General features: G+C 42.3%; 1 protein-coding gene across 1 annotated transcript in view; it reads right to left on the reverse strand.

The window, feature by feature from the left end:
- Nucleotides 1–18,941, reverse strand: part of CDHR2 (cadherin related family member 2) — a 129,712-nt gene extending 110,771 nt beyond the window's left edge. Inside the window, exons 1-4 of the mRNA XM_075860051.1 lie at nucleotides 18,875–18,941; nucleotides 14,759–14,827; nucleotides 13,846–13,985; nucleotides 4,515–4,565 (exon numbers count right to left, since the gene is read on the reverse strand). Coding sequence (XP_075716166.1) covers nucleotides 4,515–4,565; nucleotides 13,846–13,985; nucleotides 14,759–14,827; nucleotides 18,875–18,929 — 315 coding nt within the window. The 5' untranslated portion in view covers nucleotides 18,930–18,941. The remainder of the gene's footprint in view (nucleotides 1–4,514; nucleotides 4,566–13,845; nucleotides 13,986–14,758; nucleotides 14,828–18,874) is intronic.
- Between the last annotated feature and the right edge of the window lie 785 nt (nucleotides 18,942–19,726).

A 19,726-nucleotide genomic window follows, 5' to 3' on the forward strand; every position in this document is an offset into this window, starting at 1 on the left:
TCATTACCCCATTTGGTAAGCTCCCCAGTATTCCAGTCAAACGTGGGATTATGCAACTGCAACCAGGGAAGGCCTAAAAAAAAATCGGACGATAATCCCTGCATCAACAGTACAGAGCACTTCTCCAAATGCATGGAGCCAACAAGGAGTTCAAAAACAGGGGTATGCTGTGTAAAATAACCATTAGCAAGAGGAGTGGAGTCGATACCCACTACCGGGACTGGTTTAGGCAAATCAAACAAAGGCAAAGCTAGAGACATAGCAAATTCCACAGACATGATATTAGCAGAAGACCCTGAATCCACGAAGGCACTGCCGGTAGCAGACCTACCACCAAAAGAGACCTGAAAGGGAAGCAAGATTTTATTACGTTTCATATTTACGGGAAATACCTGTGCGCCCAAGTGACCTCCCCGATGATCACTTAGGTGTAGAAGTTTTCCGGCTGCTTATTCTTACGCCTAGGACAGGTGTTCACTTGATGCTTGTCATTCCCACAATAGAAGCAGAGATCATTCTTCCTGTGGAACTGTCTACGTTGTCGGGGGGACACGGAGGCCCCGAGTTGCATAGGTACCTTCGAGTCTTCCGTGGAAGAGCGAAGCAACGGGACCTCGGGAGGCATCATGGGGGAGTCAGAGGGGAAAACACAAAAACGTTCAAGTTGTCGTTCCCTGAGACGTCGGTCAAGTCGTACCGCTAAAGCCATAACCTGGTCTAGGGAGTCAGAAGATGGATAGCTAACTAGCAGGTCTTTCAGGGCGTTCGACAGACCCAACCTAAACTGGCACCTTTAGGCAGGGTCATTCCACCGAGAAGCTACGCACCACTTCCAAGTCAGAACAATACTCCTCAACAGGTCTCTTACCCTGACGTAAGGTCACCAGCTGACTCTCGGCAAAGGCAGTCCTGTCAGTCTCATCATAAATGAGTCCGAGAGCAGAAAAGAAAAGATCAACGGAGGAAAGTTCAGGGGCGTCAGGAGCCAAGGAGAAGGCCTATTCTTGGGGCCCTTCCTGGAGCCGGGACATAATTACACCCACCCGCTGGCTCTCAAAACCTGAGGAGTGAGGCTTTAAGCGAAAGTTGAGCCTACAACTCTCCCGAAAGGATAGAAAAGTCCTCCAGTCCCCTGAGAACCGGTCAGGCAACTTGAGGTGGGGTTCAAGAGGTGAGGTGAGGGGCATTACCATGGTAGCGTCAGGATGGTTGACCCTCTGAGCCAGGGCCTGGACCTGTAGGGAGAGACCCTGCATTTGCTGAGCCAGGGTCTCAAGGGGCTCCATAGTAGTGTGAGGGACCAGGGTACCCTAGGTATATGGGCTTGTGATTATGTAATGATGGGGGTAGGGAAACAGACAAGTGAGCCCTAATCTACCCGCCACTCAGTCCCTGCCTACTTGCAACGACCTGCCCTAGGCGACGGGGTACATCTGGGTGACGGTCCCTATGCTCAGTAAGTGCACGACAGACAAACAGACAAGGGTACACAAAGCTAAGGGAAATGGGGCAGTTGCCCACGGCAACACCGTGAGCAACAAGAGTGGTGAACGAGCCGAGTCAAACCAGGAGTGTACGAGGTACCAAACGCTGAGCAGGAGAGTAGTGAACAAGCCGAGTCAAACCAGGAGTGTACGAGGTACCAAACGCAGAGCAGGAGAGAAGTCAGTATGCCAGGGTCAGTATGAAGCAGGGTCAAATAGTTAGAAGCTGCAGCAGGGCCAGGAAACCACACGAGAAGAATCACAAGCAAGGAGGAACTGGAAAGGCAGGTATAAATAGACAGAGGGCGGGAGCTAGCTCTGTCTGGCCAGGCTGTGATAGGCTCTCCCACTCCTAAGCCTGCCATCCTGAGTGGTGGAAGATGGAGTCAGTCTCACAGACATAGAAGCAGGTGCAGACTGATTACCTATGGGTGTATACACAGAAGCTGTGCCTGACAGATCCTTTACACTTGTCTTGTTGCTCAGTTGTGCAGCGGGGCCTCCCACTTCTCTTTCTACTCTGGTTAGAGCCTGTTTGTGCTGTCCTCTGAAGGGAGTAGTACACACCGTTGTAGGAAATCTTCAGTTTCTTGGCAATTTCTCACATGGAATAGCCTTCATTTCTAAGAACAAGAATAGACTGTCGAGTTTCACATAAAAGCGCTCTTTTTCTAGCCATTTTGAGAGTTTAATCGAACCCACAAATGTAAAGCTCCAGATTCTCAACTAGCTCAAAGGAAGGTTAGTTTTATAGCTCCTCTAAACAGCAAAACTGTTTACAGCGGTGCTAACATAATTGCACAAGGGTTTTCAAGTGTTTTCTAATCATCCATTAGCCTTCTAACACAGTTAGCAAACACAATGTACCATTAGAACACTGGAGTGATGGTTGCTGGAAATGGGCCTCTATACACCTATGTAGATATTGCATTAAAAACCAGACATTTCCAGCTAGAATAGTAAGTTAACACATTAACAATGCATAGCGTGTATTTCTGATTAATTTATAAACTTTTGAACGGTAGTGTATATACTGTGTATGTGTATGTGTGTGTGTATATATATATATATATATATATATATATATACACTACCGTTCAAAAGTTTGGGGTCACCCGGACAATTTTGCGTTTTCCATGAAAACTCACACTTATATTTATCAAATGAGTTGCAAAATGACCAGAAAATATAGATATTGCATTAAAAACCAGACGTTTGCAGCTAGAATAGTCATTTAGCACATTAACAATGTATAGAGTGTATTTCTGATTCATTTAATGTTATCTTCATTGAAGAAAACTGTTCTTTTCTTTAAAAAATAAGGAAATTTCGAAGTGACCCTAAACTTTTGAACGGTAGTATATATATATATATATATATATATATATATATATATATATATATATATATATATAAACTTTGTAACTTACTTACTGTTAAAATGTAGCAGTTTTATCCATGCAAATTCTGTGTGGTTACTGACACCCTTCGTGTACTCTGGTGTCTCCCCCAGCCCCCCTGTTTTCGAGCCAAATCTGTCTCTAGTTATAGAGCAGATAAGACAGGAAGTGGGGGTGTCTCCTCACAGCCTACCCATAGAAGTCTATGGAAAGGGGAGGTGTGAGTAGGAGGTGGGAGCAAATAGAGAGACACAGATGTTGCCTATACAAGTCTATGGAGAGAGGGAGGTGATAGCAGGATAGGAGATAGGAGGAGGAAGTAGGAGCAGGGTGCAAGACACAAATGCTACCCATAAAAGTATATAGAGAGGGAAAGGGGAAGCAGGAGTTGAGAGAGAGAGGCCACACAGGCTGCTGGTAAGAGTTCTATCTCACCCCAATGCTGGATTTAAAGCTACAGTGCTGATTGCTGCTATAAAATCTCTCTCTCTCTCTCTCTCTCTCTCTCTCTCTCTCTCTCTCTCTCTCTCTCTCTCTCTATATGTATATATATATATTAAAAAATAAATAAATATACATATTTATAATGTGATAGATAGAGGTAGGACATCAGGATTCCCCTCTTCTATGTGTGTAGTGTATGGCAGACATGACAGCGCCTGCAGAAGGAAATAATGCTAAAAATGCAGAATACAAGTCATATAATGGCAAAAAATAATGTTATTCCTAGAGGTGAGCTAATCGAGAAATCGAATTTGTTACAAATTTCCCAAAGGTTTTTGGTTCGTCCCGCATAAATCGCTCAAAATAGCGCCCGCCATTTTACAGATTGCAAGAAGACAGGAAAGAAGGATTACATGACCTCTGTCGGTGGGCCGGTGGACCTATAATGCCTTGGAGGCAGCCCTCCCACTAACACAGCCAATTATGAGGGTTATAAATGTGAGTCAATTATGACTCAATGGATAACAGTCAAATGAGTCATAGCAACTATAAACACCACAACCAGAAAATGCTGATGCAGATAGATCAGTGTCACTGATTGTGTTATATAGTGAGGAGAAGAGATTAGATAGTTAGATTTACAATAATTTGATAGAGAGATAGATTTTAGATTGAGATAGGAGTCAGTCAGCTTCAGTGTATTAGTTCGGTAGGCACAGACAGCTATTGCTGTGAGTGAGGGCTTCTACAGCTATACAATTCTTACATTCATTTGTGAATCCCCAATCTTCATCACATCATTCACAAATCGTCTTTAATAATATTAGTTTAGAGTGTCATACACAATTTTTCAGGGCAATTGGGCCACTTTTGATTCAACACTAACTTATTCGGACCAAATCAAATCTCAGGGCCGGTTCGATAGTATTGGACCCGAAACAAAATTTGCTCCTCTCCAGTTATTCCTCATGTACATACATTTACCAGCTTAATCTGAAAAGTCACCTGAAAACGTAGGTACACTTTAAACACATTTGACACTTCTCGGTGGGTATAAATTAAAAAATTATTACAGTTCAAATTTTCCATAATAATGATTTCAAATAGAATTACTAAATGTATTGCTATACCTTTCACATTAAATAGTGATATCAACTATTTACCCAATTAGACTGTGAATACTTACATTTTCAAATCCATCAGTTACTGTCTGAATGATGTAAAGATCTGGTTTGGTCTGGTTTAAGGAAAAAGAAAGGCAGAATTTGATTACACATATGTCACATATCAATACCCTTCAATTTACTGAATTGATGATACTTGAAAATAGTATGAGGAGCATTACTAGTTGTATGGAACATAAATTAGATTGTGTTTTGCAAGAAATAATTTCATTTTGCTTTAATGGGCCAGATATTGGCATAACTAAAATCATGGCATGCATCCTATGCCTGTTCTCCAATCGAAAGAGATTATTTGCATTTTCGTTTTGTATAAATATATATGTTCATTCAACTTTTTACATAGTGCTTCAGCTGAGTCAAATATTATATAATGAGGTATCAGCACCTTCCAAAGAATGCCTGCATTCCTCAAAAGTCCACTCAATACCAACAGCCAACAGCTCTTTTCCCATAGTCAATTACTCTCTGCAGCAGAGAATTTTCAGGAAATGTAAGCACAGGGACGAAGATTAGTTACATTTTATGGACCCTGAGACAACACTGTTCCTACCTCAGAAGCATCTAACTCTACAACAAATATAGTAAAAGAAAAAATATAAAAGCAGATCTTCCAGCACATCCTTAAAAGAGTATAAATTTATTCGGCAAATATCTTAAAAATTAGAACAGAACACAGGTGTGGCGTGTGGACGCTTACTCGTTTCGAACAACAAGGTTCTTAGTCATAGCTATGCCATGACTAAGAACCTTGTTGTTGGAAACGCATAAGCCTAACAATCTCCCCTCCGTTGCACTCCATAACTCAAGAACTACAGATACCAGGAAGATATACACGTGGTGAGCGTACCTCTTGTTTTTTTTCTTTTTTTCTTTTTACCTCAATGAAAAAAGCTTGGCGTGGGTAGGGCTGTTTGAGCACAGGTGTTCTCAAAAAGGACTCCATTAGTTTAGCAAAAGCCTCAACAGCTTCAGGCCTCCACTCAGACACGTTAGCCCCTTTTTTTATAGTTGCCAAAACCCCAAAATCTCTGTAAACCTTCCAGAGCCTTGTGTTGACTCAATCCTAGATTGCCAGTACATCTAAAACCCTGAAGCTGAAAGAATGTACCCTTACTATACATTAAAAAGGTTGTCTTATCAGAATCCTCCCCCCCCCCCCCCTGGCTCCCAGCACCCCCAGCAAACAGTTAATTATTCTAGGGAATCCCATGGCAAGCCAGGAATTTTACCTACAGCGGCCACTGCAGAGGAAATGTAGTATTGAATGGCCATCCTTGTAATACAAGGACAGCTAGAGTCTCCCAGAATGGGTGCCACTCCTGAGCAGGGGACCTCCCCCACTATGATGTCCATATGCCCTAATAGGGCATATGGACAGATGCTGTCTTCATGAGGCTTGAAGACACACTTCTTCGTTCACAAAATCCTGATAAATTGCTAGGGTGTTACATAATCGAAAAGGCATTACCAGATACTTGCAATGCCCCTGCAAAATACTAAAAGCAGTCTTTCATTCATCTTCCTCTCTGATGCGGTAAAGATTGTACACACCCCAGAGACATAGTTTAGTGCACCTTGAATCTGACTTGGCGATTTGGAATCAATGGCAGTAGGTATTGATTTCTATGTGATCTTGTTTAGTCCTCGATGATTAATCCCTTTCTGAGACTTTCAGCAACTTTACACAGGCTGATAAATTGCCCATAACGAGCGCCGATAGACGATATGGCACGCCGTTCAAACCTGCAGGCCCTACATTTACATGTTACAACAATCGTGTGGTTCCTCATTACATGCAATCATTTGTGCGATAACCAGTCTCCTCCTCTCCCCCTGCTTCCACTACAAAAAGACAAGCAGATGCCAGTTTACATGTGTGGATGTACTGCCGAGAAACTTTGATTTTTATGTTATCCTAAAAGGAATGATCAACAACAAACTAATTATCTTTCCTCACTTGATTGCTGCACATTTTTATACCGTACATTTATTTTGATTGTTCAGGTGATTATTGCCCCCTAATGAAGACCTTTAATGCTTTGTGGGCGAGAGGGTAAATCCTCCCCTTAGGAATATGGGACCCAGAAATTATATCAATGGCACAATTATAGCTTCTATAGGGTGATCATTTCTCACATTTTTTTTCAGAAAATTCAACATCGAAACCTCTAGAATAATCGAGCAACAGGACAGGGGGCTTCAGTAACACTAAACAGCAGGGTCTTACAATGAGTTTGACATCCAAGCTTCCACTTAATAACATCTCCCAGTTGCCAACCTCACACTGGATTCTGTTAATGCAACCACAAAACAAATTGACGAAACAGGTTATTTCTCCAGGCTCCATCATAAACATGCATGCTCGTCCAATCATACATTTAATGTAGAATGGGAAAAAGAAAGAAAGAGGCAAATAAGCCACTGCCAGACCCCTTTGAAAGTATGTAAGTGAAAAGATGTTTGAGTAATAAACGTTACACAAGCTCACAGAACTGGACCTCTGCGTGTTAAAGTAAATAATGTGTAAAAATCCTCGATCACAACAATAACTACTAATTTCCAAACTGTCTCTGGTAATAGTACCAGCACAAGAATTATTTTATGTAGCTTCAAGAGGCTCTGTCACCAGAATACAAGTGCCCTATCTCCTACATAATCTGATCGGCGATGTAATGTAGATAACAACAGTGGTTTTTATTTTGAAAAACGATCATTTTTGAGCAAGTTATACACTTCTTTTTACAACGTCCACTTGGTCAAAAGTAAAAAAATGCCCAGTTGGGCATTAAGAAACTAATTAGAATAAATATAAAATTGCTCATAACTTGCTAAAAAATGATCGTTTTTCAAAATAAAAACCACTGTTGTTATCTACATTACAGTGCCGATCAGATCATGTTGGAGAAAGGGCACTTAGAATCTGGTGACAGAGCCTATTTCATCATTTGGTTTTCAATGGCTGAGAAGCCACAAAAAAAGCTTAAAATCACAGTGTGATTGAAGGATCACCTGTTAAATTGAAAAGAGGTAAAAGTGCTGCAACACAAGGAGACAGTATTACAGTAGCAGGCATACATACCCAACCCCTACATGAGACCCCATGTATTTTACACAGGCACCACTGTTTATTGTGCTGGAGTGAATTTTGCTTTGCTCTGTGGAGGCAGTGCTAAAACTCAGGAAAAGTTAGGACTCAGGGTGGTGCATGCTGGACTTGCTGAGAGAACGTATTGTGAAGCTGTTGCTGTAGAAGAGTAGGCCTTTGAATAAAAAACAGATGTGGAGAACGCCGGTATTGTGGGACTCCGAGAAACAGAGGGTCCGCGAGTAGAAGACGTTGAGGTAAGAGAGTTGTTGGCCAGACCTGGAAAAAAGTAATTCCGGCCATTCTGTTAAAGAGGGACAGTGACTTGAATTAACAAAGATAAAAGCTATGAATTTGTAACTGTAGATGAGATCAGGGAAGGGTGCTTTGTGCACAGGCACACCATTAAATGGGGACACCTGGCTAAATGGCTACAGAACTTGCAACCCAGGAGAATGGGTTGAATTTAATCTTGTACAAGAAAGCCAAGGGACTTGGGTGGCCTGTTTCACCCATCCTGATGTGCCAAAAAATCCCAGGGACAAGCTGCTGCTTGGCCAAAGCCGGGGGTCTACTCCACCTAAGAGCCTGCCTTGGTAGAGTGACCATGAGAAGTCTTCAACAGCTACATAGAAGGAAGCAGAGCAGCGAAGTGCGACCCGGGCCCCACACCAGGTAGGGACTAACATTTTCATACACTACTGCCTATAGGCCTTTCACCCCTGCTGGCCCAAAATGTGTGATAGCCATGCAGTATGAACACCCACCCTAAACCTGTAGGTCGATCCTTACTCTCCAGTGCTAACTGGAATGTCCCAAGGGCCAAACGTAACTGGTCTTCCCTCGGGGACGTACAGACACCCAGGTTAGAAATTCTGAGGAGGTGGTATGGCCAGGACACCACCCGGAACCTCTAAAGACACTGGCGAGGACTGTTTGCAATTAGCGGGTACCGAGGACCGCACACATTAAGCCCTGTGAAGGTGTAAGGATGGTTTAGGGGAAAGCAAAATAATATGTTGACTAAATAACCTATCTTATGTGAAATATTTTACTTTTGTCGGTACTTTAAGTGGCGTTGGCCTTGGACATCAGATCTGCTGGACAACAAATGTATATAGGGCCTGTGTTTTTAGGACAGGTGACTTAGGACGCTAAGTGCTTGTGCTGCAGCATTATCTGCAGGGAGCACCTTCATAATAATAAGGGAGTTAAAGCCAAAAGAGGCGGAGTGTTCAGTAGTGAGACAGACGGTGTTGCGGTGACAGTCTGGGAGAGGGCTGTCAAGAGACTTCTCGACAAAGAGGGAGTCGTTGCGGCAGTTGGGAGACCTGCCATTTGACAGGCCGGAGGCATAGGCTGTGGTGCAGACTTTGGAGAAGCCAAGAGAGCTGTGCTCCGAAGTAAATTTCATAAGTAAGGGGAAGCTGGCACTACGGAAGGATATTAATATTTCAAAGTTGCAGTTTTTATCAGGGGTTCCTTATTCACCTGGGTGGTGCCCAGCAAAAAAAAAAAACTGTATTTTATGGAGGGAGTAGAGAAGATGCGGCACTCACCCTTTCAGTAAAAACATTTTTCTCCTTTATTTTGGCATAATAAAATCAAAAAGGCTTCTCAGGGTGGACAACTCAGACAGCAAATAGGTTACAGCCTGTTTCGCATTGTATAAGCACTTCTACTGACCTCAACGAAGAAGAAGCGCTACACATCGCAAAACAGGATGTAACATATTTGCTGTCTGCGTTGTCTTCCCTGAGAAGCCTCTTTGATTTTACAATGCCAAAATATAGGAGAAAAATGTTTTTTACTGAACAGGTGAGTGTAGTATACTGCTTTCTGTGCTCTGAAGTAAGCTCCGAAACTGTTTGATGAAGCTAAGCAGAGCTGTCGGAGAACGACTGAGTGAGTGAAGGTGGCGGAGCAAAGAACAGAGGCAAGGGTGCCAGGAGGCTGCATTAAGCAAGTCTGAAAAAGAGACGCCAGTCGCGACAAAAGGATCACCTGTTGAAAAGCTGTAAAAGTATCGCAACAAAAGGAGACAATGTTACGGAGGCAGAATGCTATTTGAACTGAGGCCTAAATTACCAGTCGAACCTACCCAAACCTTGCATTAAGAGCCCCATGGTTTGAAACAAACGCCACTGTTATAATTGTGTTGGAGAGAACTTTGCTTTGTTCTGATGTGCTGGCCTCTGAACCAATGGGTACTAGGTTCCGAGATTCATATTTTTGTGGGGTTGCGCCTTTGGAAACACATATTAAAAATGATTTCAAAGAAAAAAAAGTTCATGGGGAATTTGTGGATATTTGGTCTTTGGTGTTAGCGGAACAGTTAACTCTAGATAAAGAGATAAAAATAAAATTTGCTGATTGGCTTCAGCCTTTTGCTGTTATGTTAATTTATTTGGCCTATAAATTACAGGGAGGCTCTCAATAATGGTTCTACGCCGAAGAGTTTAGGCGTCGCCTTGTACTTAGAACTGAAGTTAGTTGGGCATCAAACAGGGCCGGCCCCAGGTTTATGTGGGGCCTTGGGCGACACAGACTTAGTAGGCCCCTTTGCGGGGGAACTCACGGCGGCAGTAAAACGGCAGAAAAAGTCACTTTGTGCCCCCATATAGAAGTTAGGCCTCCAGTTTGTACCCAGAGAAATTTAGTGCCCTCTGTAGATAGTGGCACACAGCCCCCCTTCTAGGTAGTGCTACACAGCCCTCCCTCCCAGGTAGTGCCACAGAGCCCCCTCCTCCCAGGTAGTGCCACAGAGCCCCCTCCTCCCAGGTAGTGCCACACAGCCCCCCCAGGTAGTGCCACACAGGTCCCATTCCTGGTAGTGTCACACAGCTCCCCCCCCCCTTAGTACCACACAGCACCCCTCCCATGTAGTGCCACAAAGGCCCTCTCCCTGGTAGTGCCACACAGACCCCCTCCCTGTAGGTAGCACCTTTGGGGTTCCCTCTAGGAATGAAATCCCTAGGAAGAGCATTGCCGACGCTCTGGCTGGGCATTCCTCTTCAGAAAAAGCCCCTGTGGTCACTGTCCATATATGAAGAGAGAGAGCAAAAAACACACGGCGCCACCTTGTGCAGGTCAATATGTTAGGTGGGTGAAGCAAGGGGGCAATTGCCATGCTCACCTAGGTAGGATGTTTAAAGCGTAAGGGTGAATCCACATGTGCTGCTGCCAGATCCGGATCGGTACCCAGAAGGGACCGCTTGATTAACGAAGAGAGGAGGAGAAAAAAATGGATCATCTAGAGGCGCTGCTGCGTGGCGAAATTTATAGAAATGACGGTAAATTCCAAATATAATAAAATCGTTTATTTCAGTATGTGGCTACGCGTTTCAACGCTGAACGAGCGTCTTCCTCAGGCCATGTACACATTGTGCTTCTGAGACTTTATATATCATAGTGAGTTCAAATTAACAAGTGTGAAAAAACCGCCAAATCTGCCGAGGTCATAGTGACGTCACACCCGGTTTTTTCAACAAAAGAGCAGTTAAAACAGAAATGAGACATTGTAGAAGTAAATACATTCTTTTGTTAGCAAAACATAGACACTTGATGATAGGAATACAATAGGATGGTGCCTAGATTGTATAAATTACAAAAATAACCTAAAAATAATGATCTTTAAAAACCGGGAGTGTGTTCTCATCTGCAATGCATTAAAACAGGTGTATTAAAACCAGTAAAACAGGCTCAAAATTGACATTTTTATATTTTTATGTAAATGGTTAGCGAATATTACAATATTGTTGATAAATTTAGTGTGAAATAACTTTGTAATGAAAGTGGTTGTGTTGCTAGGTTACACTGAGAACGCTGAGACGCGTCTCCGTGGCCGGGACAACAAAAGAAGTTCAAGACATCAGAGGGAACAGGACATGAGCCAAACGGACTATAGGTAAATTGATGAAGAAGTAAAACTACTTCTATGTGTATTTATTTGGCATATATAAGATCATGAATAGTGATGAGATAGTGACAAACTTTTTCGTTATTTACATCAAATGGTTGACATCGATTTTGATATAAGATAGTAAATATGCCAAAGGGATAATTTTATTCATATTTTCGTTCGATGTTATGAACATGTTAGCAGTGGCTTTTGTTAATCACGTTGCCTGAAATTGAGATATATTAATCTAATGTGGACTCAGAGATGTCATTAAGACCCCCTGGGTGTAGTGTTTGGAGTCTGAATATCCAATAATTTTCCCTCTGTTTGAGTTTATTGAACCTATTGGGAACATCTGGATGGATGTCCTCAATTGGTGTAATGTTGATTTGGTTGAATTGGCAATTGTGTACCTGGGAGAAATGACGGGACACGCTGTGTTTTAGAAAGCCCATGTTCACATTAAAACGATGTTTGTTCAATCTGGATCGCAGAACGAAAATATGAATAAAATTATATATTAGAGAGACAAAAGAGCGGAGTTTTCTTAGATTAACTATTGGATGGTAATGGGCCCATAAACTGTTCTTGCAAAGGGTCCTCTGCTCTCTGTATCCTCCCCAGGTGCTGTTATCAAACGTTTCTTTTGATACAGCTGTACGCTTTGTTGTTAAGGCAGGACAAAATGCGTTGCAAAATCTAACATTGAGTCAGCCTTCCGCCTTCTTCCCACTCAATATGACTGTTTTCATATCCTGGGTTGTTATCTGGATGGTCAATATTTTGTCAATATGTGCCTCCCGACGGGATGCTCTATTTCTTGCTTTTATTTTGAAATGTTTAGTAATTTTCTCTAGTGGGTTATTCGTTACGAAATAAACGTTCCATCGGTCATGCACAATCTGGATGACTTCTTGTTCATAGGTCCAGCTAATTCCACATAGGGTTCCCACATTCTGAATACTTTTGCTACTGTGCAGATTATTTAAGTGTCCCCTTGTCTAAAGGAAAAACGGAGGGCCCTACCACAGTCACGTCCTTCCTGGGAATGCTCATTGACACACACAGCATGGCCTCCGTCTCTCCGAGGACAAGCTGGAACGCTTACGCTTAGCTATTGATGAATATGCGTCAGTCAAGTCGGTAACACTAAAATTGTCGCAATCCCTTTTAGACCTTTTCACATTTGCTTGCAGGATTTTTACTATGGATAGGGTTTTTTCTTGCCGACTGTCCTTAGTGACTGTTAGTGCCAAAAAGACCTATCGTTTCATCAGAATTTCTAGCTTTGAGAGAAGACTTAAAAGCTTGGAATTAATTTCTGCAGGAATTTCTTGTTTTCTGGAAGTAGAGACTAGTAATAAGGATCTTTTTTACTGATTCTGCTGGTCCTTACGGCTTTAGTGCTATATACAATGCTCTTAGAATCTCCATAGCCGTAGAGGTATAGATTTGGGGGTACACAGAAGGCCAATAAAAATAATTATATTTTGGTCAGATAATAAGAGCACGGTTATGGTGATTAAAAATTGACTTTCAGTTCATTATCTTTTCTGGCATTATTGAATTTCCTATTTACTAGTGCTACATGTTTACAACAGAAAATAGTTTTTCAATGCGAAACATGTACCGCAGGAGTTTAACGTTGTCACTGATGTTCTTTCTCGTTTTCAGTGGCATTGTTTCAGAGAAAGGCACCAGAAGGGTCACAATTCCTGTGGGACCTGTCGGTGAACATTTAACAACGCTCCTCCAGTCCTCCGTTGCAGCCTCCACATGGACAAGTCATGGTAAGGCATAGTTCAAATGGCTTTCTTTATCTGAGGCCTCACATCTGCGTTGGTGTTTCCATCAGAACGGGACCCTGAACAGACACAAACTGACACCAGAGGTTTCCATTTCCATCACCATTGATTTCAATAGTGATGGATCCGTTGCCCGTGGTTTCTGTTTGTCTCTGTTGTGCACCGGACCTGTCGTTTTGCCGGAAGTAATAGCGTTGTCGTAGACACTCCCTCTGTTCAAAGATTGGATAGAACTGCTAGTGTGTGCAGCTCTGGCCAATCTGAGGACATTGGGAGTGTCTCAGACGCGTAGTCTAAAAAGCGCTGCAGCCATTTAGGGACAGCATAGAGGGGACTCTAAAAAGGCGGATCCACGTCAGAGGGGGGCAACTCGAGGGCACCAGGTAATATTACTCCATGTACACCATCATATTTATCATTTTGCCCCAAGACTGGGACATGAAACAGAGAAATATCACAAGAAGACATGATAATATGTACTCTGTTGGAGAAATGAAGAGTATATGTTATCTAATCATAACAGCTTGTCTATTATTACTTACCTCATAATCTAAAGGGAGAACGAGAGTCACCTCACCACTGCTTTTGTTACAAGAGAAATAGAAGGAATCTATTCCAATTATGCCATAATTCAGGGGATCCCCATCTTTATCTGTAGCGTTAATTTTAAATACAACTGAACCTGTTTCAGAGAAACTGTGTGAAAATTACTTATTTTCAGCTTAAGACATTTTTTTGCATATCCACACAGGAAAGAGATAGATAGATAGATAGATAGATAGATAGATAGATAGATAGATAGATAGATAGATAGATAGATAGATAGATAGATAGATAGATAGATAGATAGATAGATAGATACAAAGATGCAGGAGAGGCAGACTCTCCATTCCTATCTTGAATCTAGGAGGAAGTAGAGAAAGGTTATGAGTCCCGCTCATCCGCCCCCACACACAATGACTGTCACTTTTTCTGCATATAAACTCATGTAGTGAAAGCTGTCAATCACTCTGTGTGGGCAGGGGAAGAAGGACTCACAGGATTACTCTATGAGTCCAGACAGCATTTAAACAGCTTTTACATGAAAATACTGAGTAAAATAGTTGTCCTCTGCCTTCAAAAAGGTTGCATAAGCCCTCTTGCACACGACCGAGTAACATTCGGGCCGCTTTTCATGGCATCCAAGTGGGGTCTATGAAAACAGACCCAACTCTCCAATCCGTGGAAAGATAGAACATGTCCTATCTTTCCACGGATCACAGTCGGGACTTGGGCAGCACACACGATCTTGTGCAAGAGCCCTAAGTGACCTGATAGAGCTGCTTTAAAATAACCGTAAATAAGCAATAGAATTTGATTTAAAATATTCTTTTGATGAGATTAATATTTCAAACAATGTAAATAAAGAACTGCAATAATTCTTCTTAGTTTATTACTGTGCAAAAGGTCCCTTACCAGTTGGTGTATCTTCCGCTATCAATTCAAAAGGATTTCCTCCAATAACAGGTCGGTTGTTTGCAGTGACTGAAAAACAATATTTACTACCTTACATTATGGGGAAACAGAAGACAGAATGATATGACAAGATATACTGTATAAAATCCTGGGGCATCTCCAGGGGGCAAAGATGAGTATGAGTTTCTGTACATGATTGAATGAATGAATGAATGAATGAATGAATGAATGAATGAATGAATGAATGAATGAATGAATGGGTTTTCAATTATCTGAATGGGTTAAAAATGTGTTAAGATCATATTATTAATGTATGGTATTTCCAGGCAATCATGTTAGCAGACATCAGCGTAACCATTCCATTAATAAGACTGCAGGACTGCATGAAATTATATTCCCTGCACTGGGGCTGGATTTATTGCAAACATTGGGGTATATTTGTTTGCTGTGCGCCACATTTTTAACTTTTTTGGCAACTTTTTTTGCCATTCTCAACGAGGGGGCATGGTGTAGTGGGTAATGGGCAATGTCTATGCACAAGAGGGCGTGTTTTAAAATGTGCAGCTGTGCGCCAAAATTGTGCCAAAATTTTGGCACATTAAACTGGCGTAAACTAAGTCAACCAAAAGGTGGTGTAAGAAAAGTGTCTAAAATGTCCAGCTAGATGCGCCAAATTTATCATACAGCATGCACCACTTTGATCAATTTGATGCATCTTCTGACTGACTGGTCTAAGTTTACACGGTCTAAAACTTAGACAGTATTAGTAAATCTGCCCCAGTGTCTGTGTTCTGCTCGTACCTTCTTCAGGAAAATGGCAGGGGAGCATAGTACCGATATAGTACAGTAATGTATCCCAAGAACGACAAATTTATGGGCAATCACTTGTCACTAGGGTCTACTTTTTACGGATGGATTCCGAAATAACCTATTAGACCTTACTGATGATATTTCCTGTGTGTGCAATGACAACACCAAAGATTACAATGTAATTAAAAGTGGACATGTACATGCAGGGGTGGGATTCAAATTTTTAACAACAGGTTCCCTGTTTTGCAGACATATACATACGCATCGGGGGAGGGGGGTCATGGTGTTTTGCGGTGTATCGTGGCCATGGAAAATGATTCGAATAATAAAATAAAACAATTACGATATTCCAAATACACCTTATATTAAAGTGGACTTTAAATAAAGAAATTCCCTGTCCAGAATGTTTTAGTGTGGATTTCCACACTATGTGTATAATTACATAAGCGTACATACCTACCTAACAACCTACTGACTATTATATACTGACTCATTATATTAAACTCACCCATTACGTATAGACCTATATGCGCACATTCAATATCCTAAGCGTGCTCAGCCCATTTAGTTGGGCTGTGGAGAAGGGTGGAGGACATATAATATTCTAATTTTCTGAGACACTAAATTGGGGGTTTTCATTAACTGTTAGCCATAATCATCAACATTAAAAGAAAAAAATGCTGGAAATAGATCACTCTGTGTGTAATGAATCTATAGAATATATGGGTTTCACTTTTTTAATTGAACTACTTAAATAAATTAACTTTTTGATGATATTCTAATTCATTGAGAAGAACTAGTATGTACTGATCTTGGTTCTGAAGTTGTATATATGTTCTGAGCTTCTCTTTTGTGCTGTATATATGTATTCAGCTTGGTTGTTATGATGTATATAACTCCAGAACCAAGCTCAGTACATAAATGCAGCACCAGAACAAAGCTCAGTACATAAATGCAGCTCAGTACAGAGATCATTTGCAAATTCAGTTTAACCCCTTCCTTTGTACGGCATAAAACTACAGCTCCCAGTATATCCAGAACGATGGTAAGGATATGCTGGGAGTTGTTGTTTCACACAAAAAGAATGATACACCCATCATCTCGCTGAAGATCATACAGCGACTACAGTACTGATTAGTCACAGGGAGAATAAACATTTCCATTTAGTGACACACCGGTGATGACTTCTCAGTTTGGAGTCGTTCTTTTCTCTTTTCTTTGGTCCTCTATTATGACTTCTCCCGGCGACGTCCCATTTCTGCAGAGTTTGCCGCTCAGATGTCTTCAGCTCATCACTTTTCCAACATTTCTGCACCTATAAATGAAGATAAAATTCTCATGGTGCCGCACTCTGTATTCCCTGTAGATAGGGGCCCCTATATAGTCCCCTGTAGTTAGTGCACCCTATATAGTCCTCCCCTGTAGTTAGTACACCCTTTATAGTCCTCCCCTGTAGTTAGTGCCCCCTATATAGTCCTCCCCTGTAGTTAGTGCCCCTATATAGTCCTCCCCTGTAGTTCGTGCCCCCTATATAGTCCTCCCCAGCAGTTAGTGCCCCCTATATAGTCCTCCCCTGTAGTTAGTGCCCCAGTATAGTTCTCCCCTGTAGTTAGTGTTCCCTATATAGTCCTCCCATGTAGTTAGTGCCGCCTATATAGTCCTCCCCTGTAGTTAGTGCCACCTATATAGTCATCCCCTGTAGTTAGTGCCCCTGTATAGTCCTTCCTGTAGTTAGTACCCCTATATAGTCCTCCCCTGTAGTTAGTGCCCCCTATATAGTCCTCCCCTGTAGTTAGTGCCCCCTATATAGTCCACCCCTGTAGTTAGTTCCCCTATATAGTCCACCCCTGTAGTTAGTGCCCCTTATATAGTCCTCCCCAGCAGTTAGTGCCCCCTATATAGTCCTCCCCTGTAGTTAGTGCCCCTATATAGTCATCCCCTGTAGTTAGTGCCCCCTATGTAGTCCTCCCCTGTAGTTAGTGCCACCTATATAGTCCTCCCTTGTAGTTAGTGCCCCCTATATAGTCCTCACCTGTAGTTAGTGCCCCCTATATAGTCCTCCCCTGTAGTTAGTGCCCCCTATATAGTCCACCCCTGTAGTTAGTGTCCCTATACAGCCCTCCCCTGTAGTTAGTGTTCCCTATATAGTCCTCCAATGTAGTTAGTGCTCCTATATAGTCCACCCCTGTAGTTAGTGCCCCTTATATAGTCCTCCCCAGCAGTTAGTGCCCCCTATATAGTCCTCCCCTGTAGTTAGTGCCCCTATATAGTCCTCACCTGTAGTTAGTTCCCCCTATGAAGTCCTCCCCTGTAGTTAGTGCCACCTATATAGTCCTCCCTTGTAGTTAGTGCCCCCTATATAGTCCTCCCCTGTAGTTAGTACCCCCTATATATTCTTTCCCTGTAGTTAGTGCCCCTATATAGTCCACCCCCATAGTTAGTGCCCCTATATAGTCCTCCCCTGTAGTTAGTGCCCCCTATGTAGTCCTCCCCTGTAGTTAGTGCCACCTATATAGTACTCCCTTGTAGTTAGTGCCCCCTATATAGTACTCACCTGTAGTTAGTACCCCCTATATAGTCCTCCCCTGTAGTTAGTGCCCCCTATATAGTCCACCCCCATAGTTAGTGCCCCTATATAGTCCTCCCCTGTAGTTATTGTCCCCTATATATTCCTCCCCTGTAATTAGTGTCCCCTATATAGTCCTCTCCTGTACTTAGTCCCCCTATATAGTCCTCCCCTGTGGTTGGTGCCCCCTATATAGTCCCCTGCTGTAGTCATTGTCCCCTATAGTTAAGGCCTCCAACACTGCCCACAGTCAAATGAAAAAACAAACATATCCTTACCTGTCCCGTTGCCGTGCCATCCTCCAGCGAAGCCAGTCCTCCTCCTGCTGAATGACGCAATGTCATCACACGGACTGCATCATCACTAAAGTACAGAATGGCGAGGCATCATGTGCCTCGCCAGCGCAGCTATAGTCAACTCAATTGTATCCCAAGCACGCAAATACAATTGCGTGCAGGGGACCGGCTTCGGTTTCCTGCTTCACCCCGGTTCTGCGAACTGGCTGTCATTTTAACAACCGGTTCGGGAGAACCGGGGCGAACCAGCTGGATCTCACCTCTGTGTACATGTTCTGTATAGATAGAGATTGGGCCTTCAGGATTATTTCCTCTGATGGGCCCAAGGAACCCCAGTCCGACACAGCATTTAAATCACAGATAAGTGAGTGATTCTAAAAATAATGTTCTGTTATGGTACTGACCATGATGCATTATCAATGATAGATCTAAAAATGTTATTACCTTGGCCACCACCATCTATTACGAGGAAAGGGAGCAGGCAGAGGATCCAGATCATTGTTCCAGCATGAGTGTCCTATAAACAGAGAGAGGTGTATGTAGTCATGGTAAAGTATTTTGTCACAGCCTCCTATATATTTTCTCTATAATCCTACTGCTACCCCTAAAAACTATTTTTTTTTAATGCCATGCACTGTGAGTAAATGTATACACATAGACTGATGTACTATCCTCTAAATGTCCAGGAATTCATAACTATGTGTATTACTTTACTACAATAATGTGTGACAAATGTAAAAAAAAAAAAACAACATGTAGGAAAAGTTATACATATACAATATCAATGCAGTACTACTTTTATGCTAAGATGTCCTTAGCTTGAGGTTCAATAAATAAAGACAGTATGCGATAGAGAGAAAAGTTGCAATGCTGACACATATGAGCGCTATGACTGAGGGACCTGCAAATTTTATTTCACATGTGATAGATGACAGGACCCTGCTGCTGGGACCCACGAGTGCCCCTGTCAGTAATATACAAGTAGAGGAGTTGTTGTCCTTAAAGAAGCATTCTGGCAATTTTTTTTGCAAGTATCATGCCAACTCACTAGCAATATTCTAGCAGTGTAATTTGTTTCTTCCCAGCTCATTTGCATCCATATATTTTAAACCCTTTCATTATGAACAGTGGTGTCATATTATCTCAGGATGTTACTCTCCCCTGTGTGGATGACCTAGTGAACTACAAGATTACATCATCACCTATCAAATCCCTCCTGGAAGCTCTGAGACACCTCCCAATCCAGCTCTACCCTCCTTGTTTTTCTGTATCCCCCCCCCCCCTCTTATGCATATA

This window comes from Rhinoderma darwinii, chromosome 3, assembly GCF_050947455.1.
Source record: "Rhinoderma darwinii isolate aRhiDar2 chromosome 3, aRhiDar2.hap1, whole genome shotgun sequence".
Classification (NCBI taxonomy): Eukaryota; Metazoa; Chordata; class Amphibia; order Anura; family Rhinodermatidae; genus Rhinoderma; species Rhinoderma darwinii.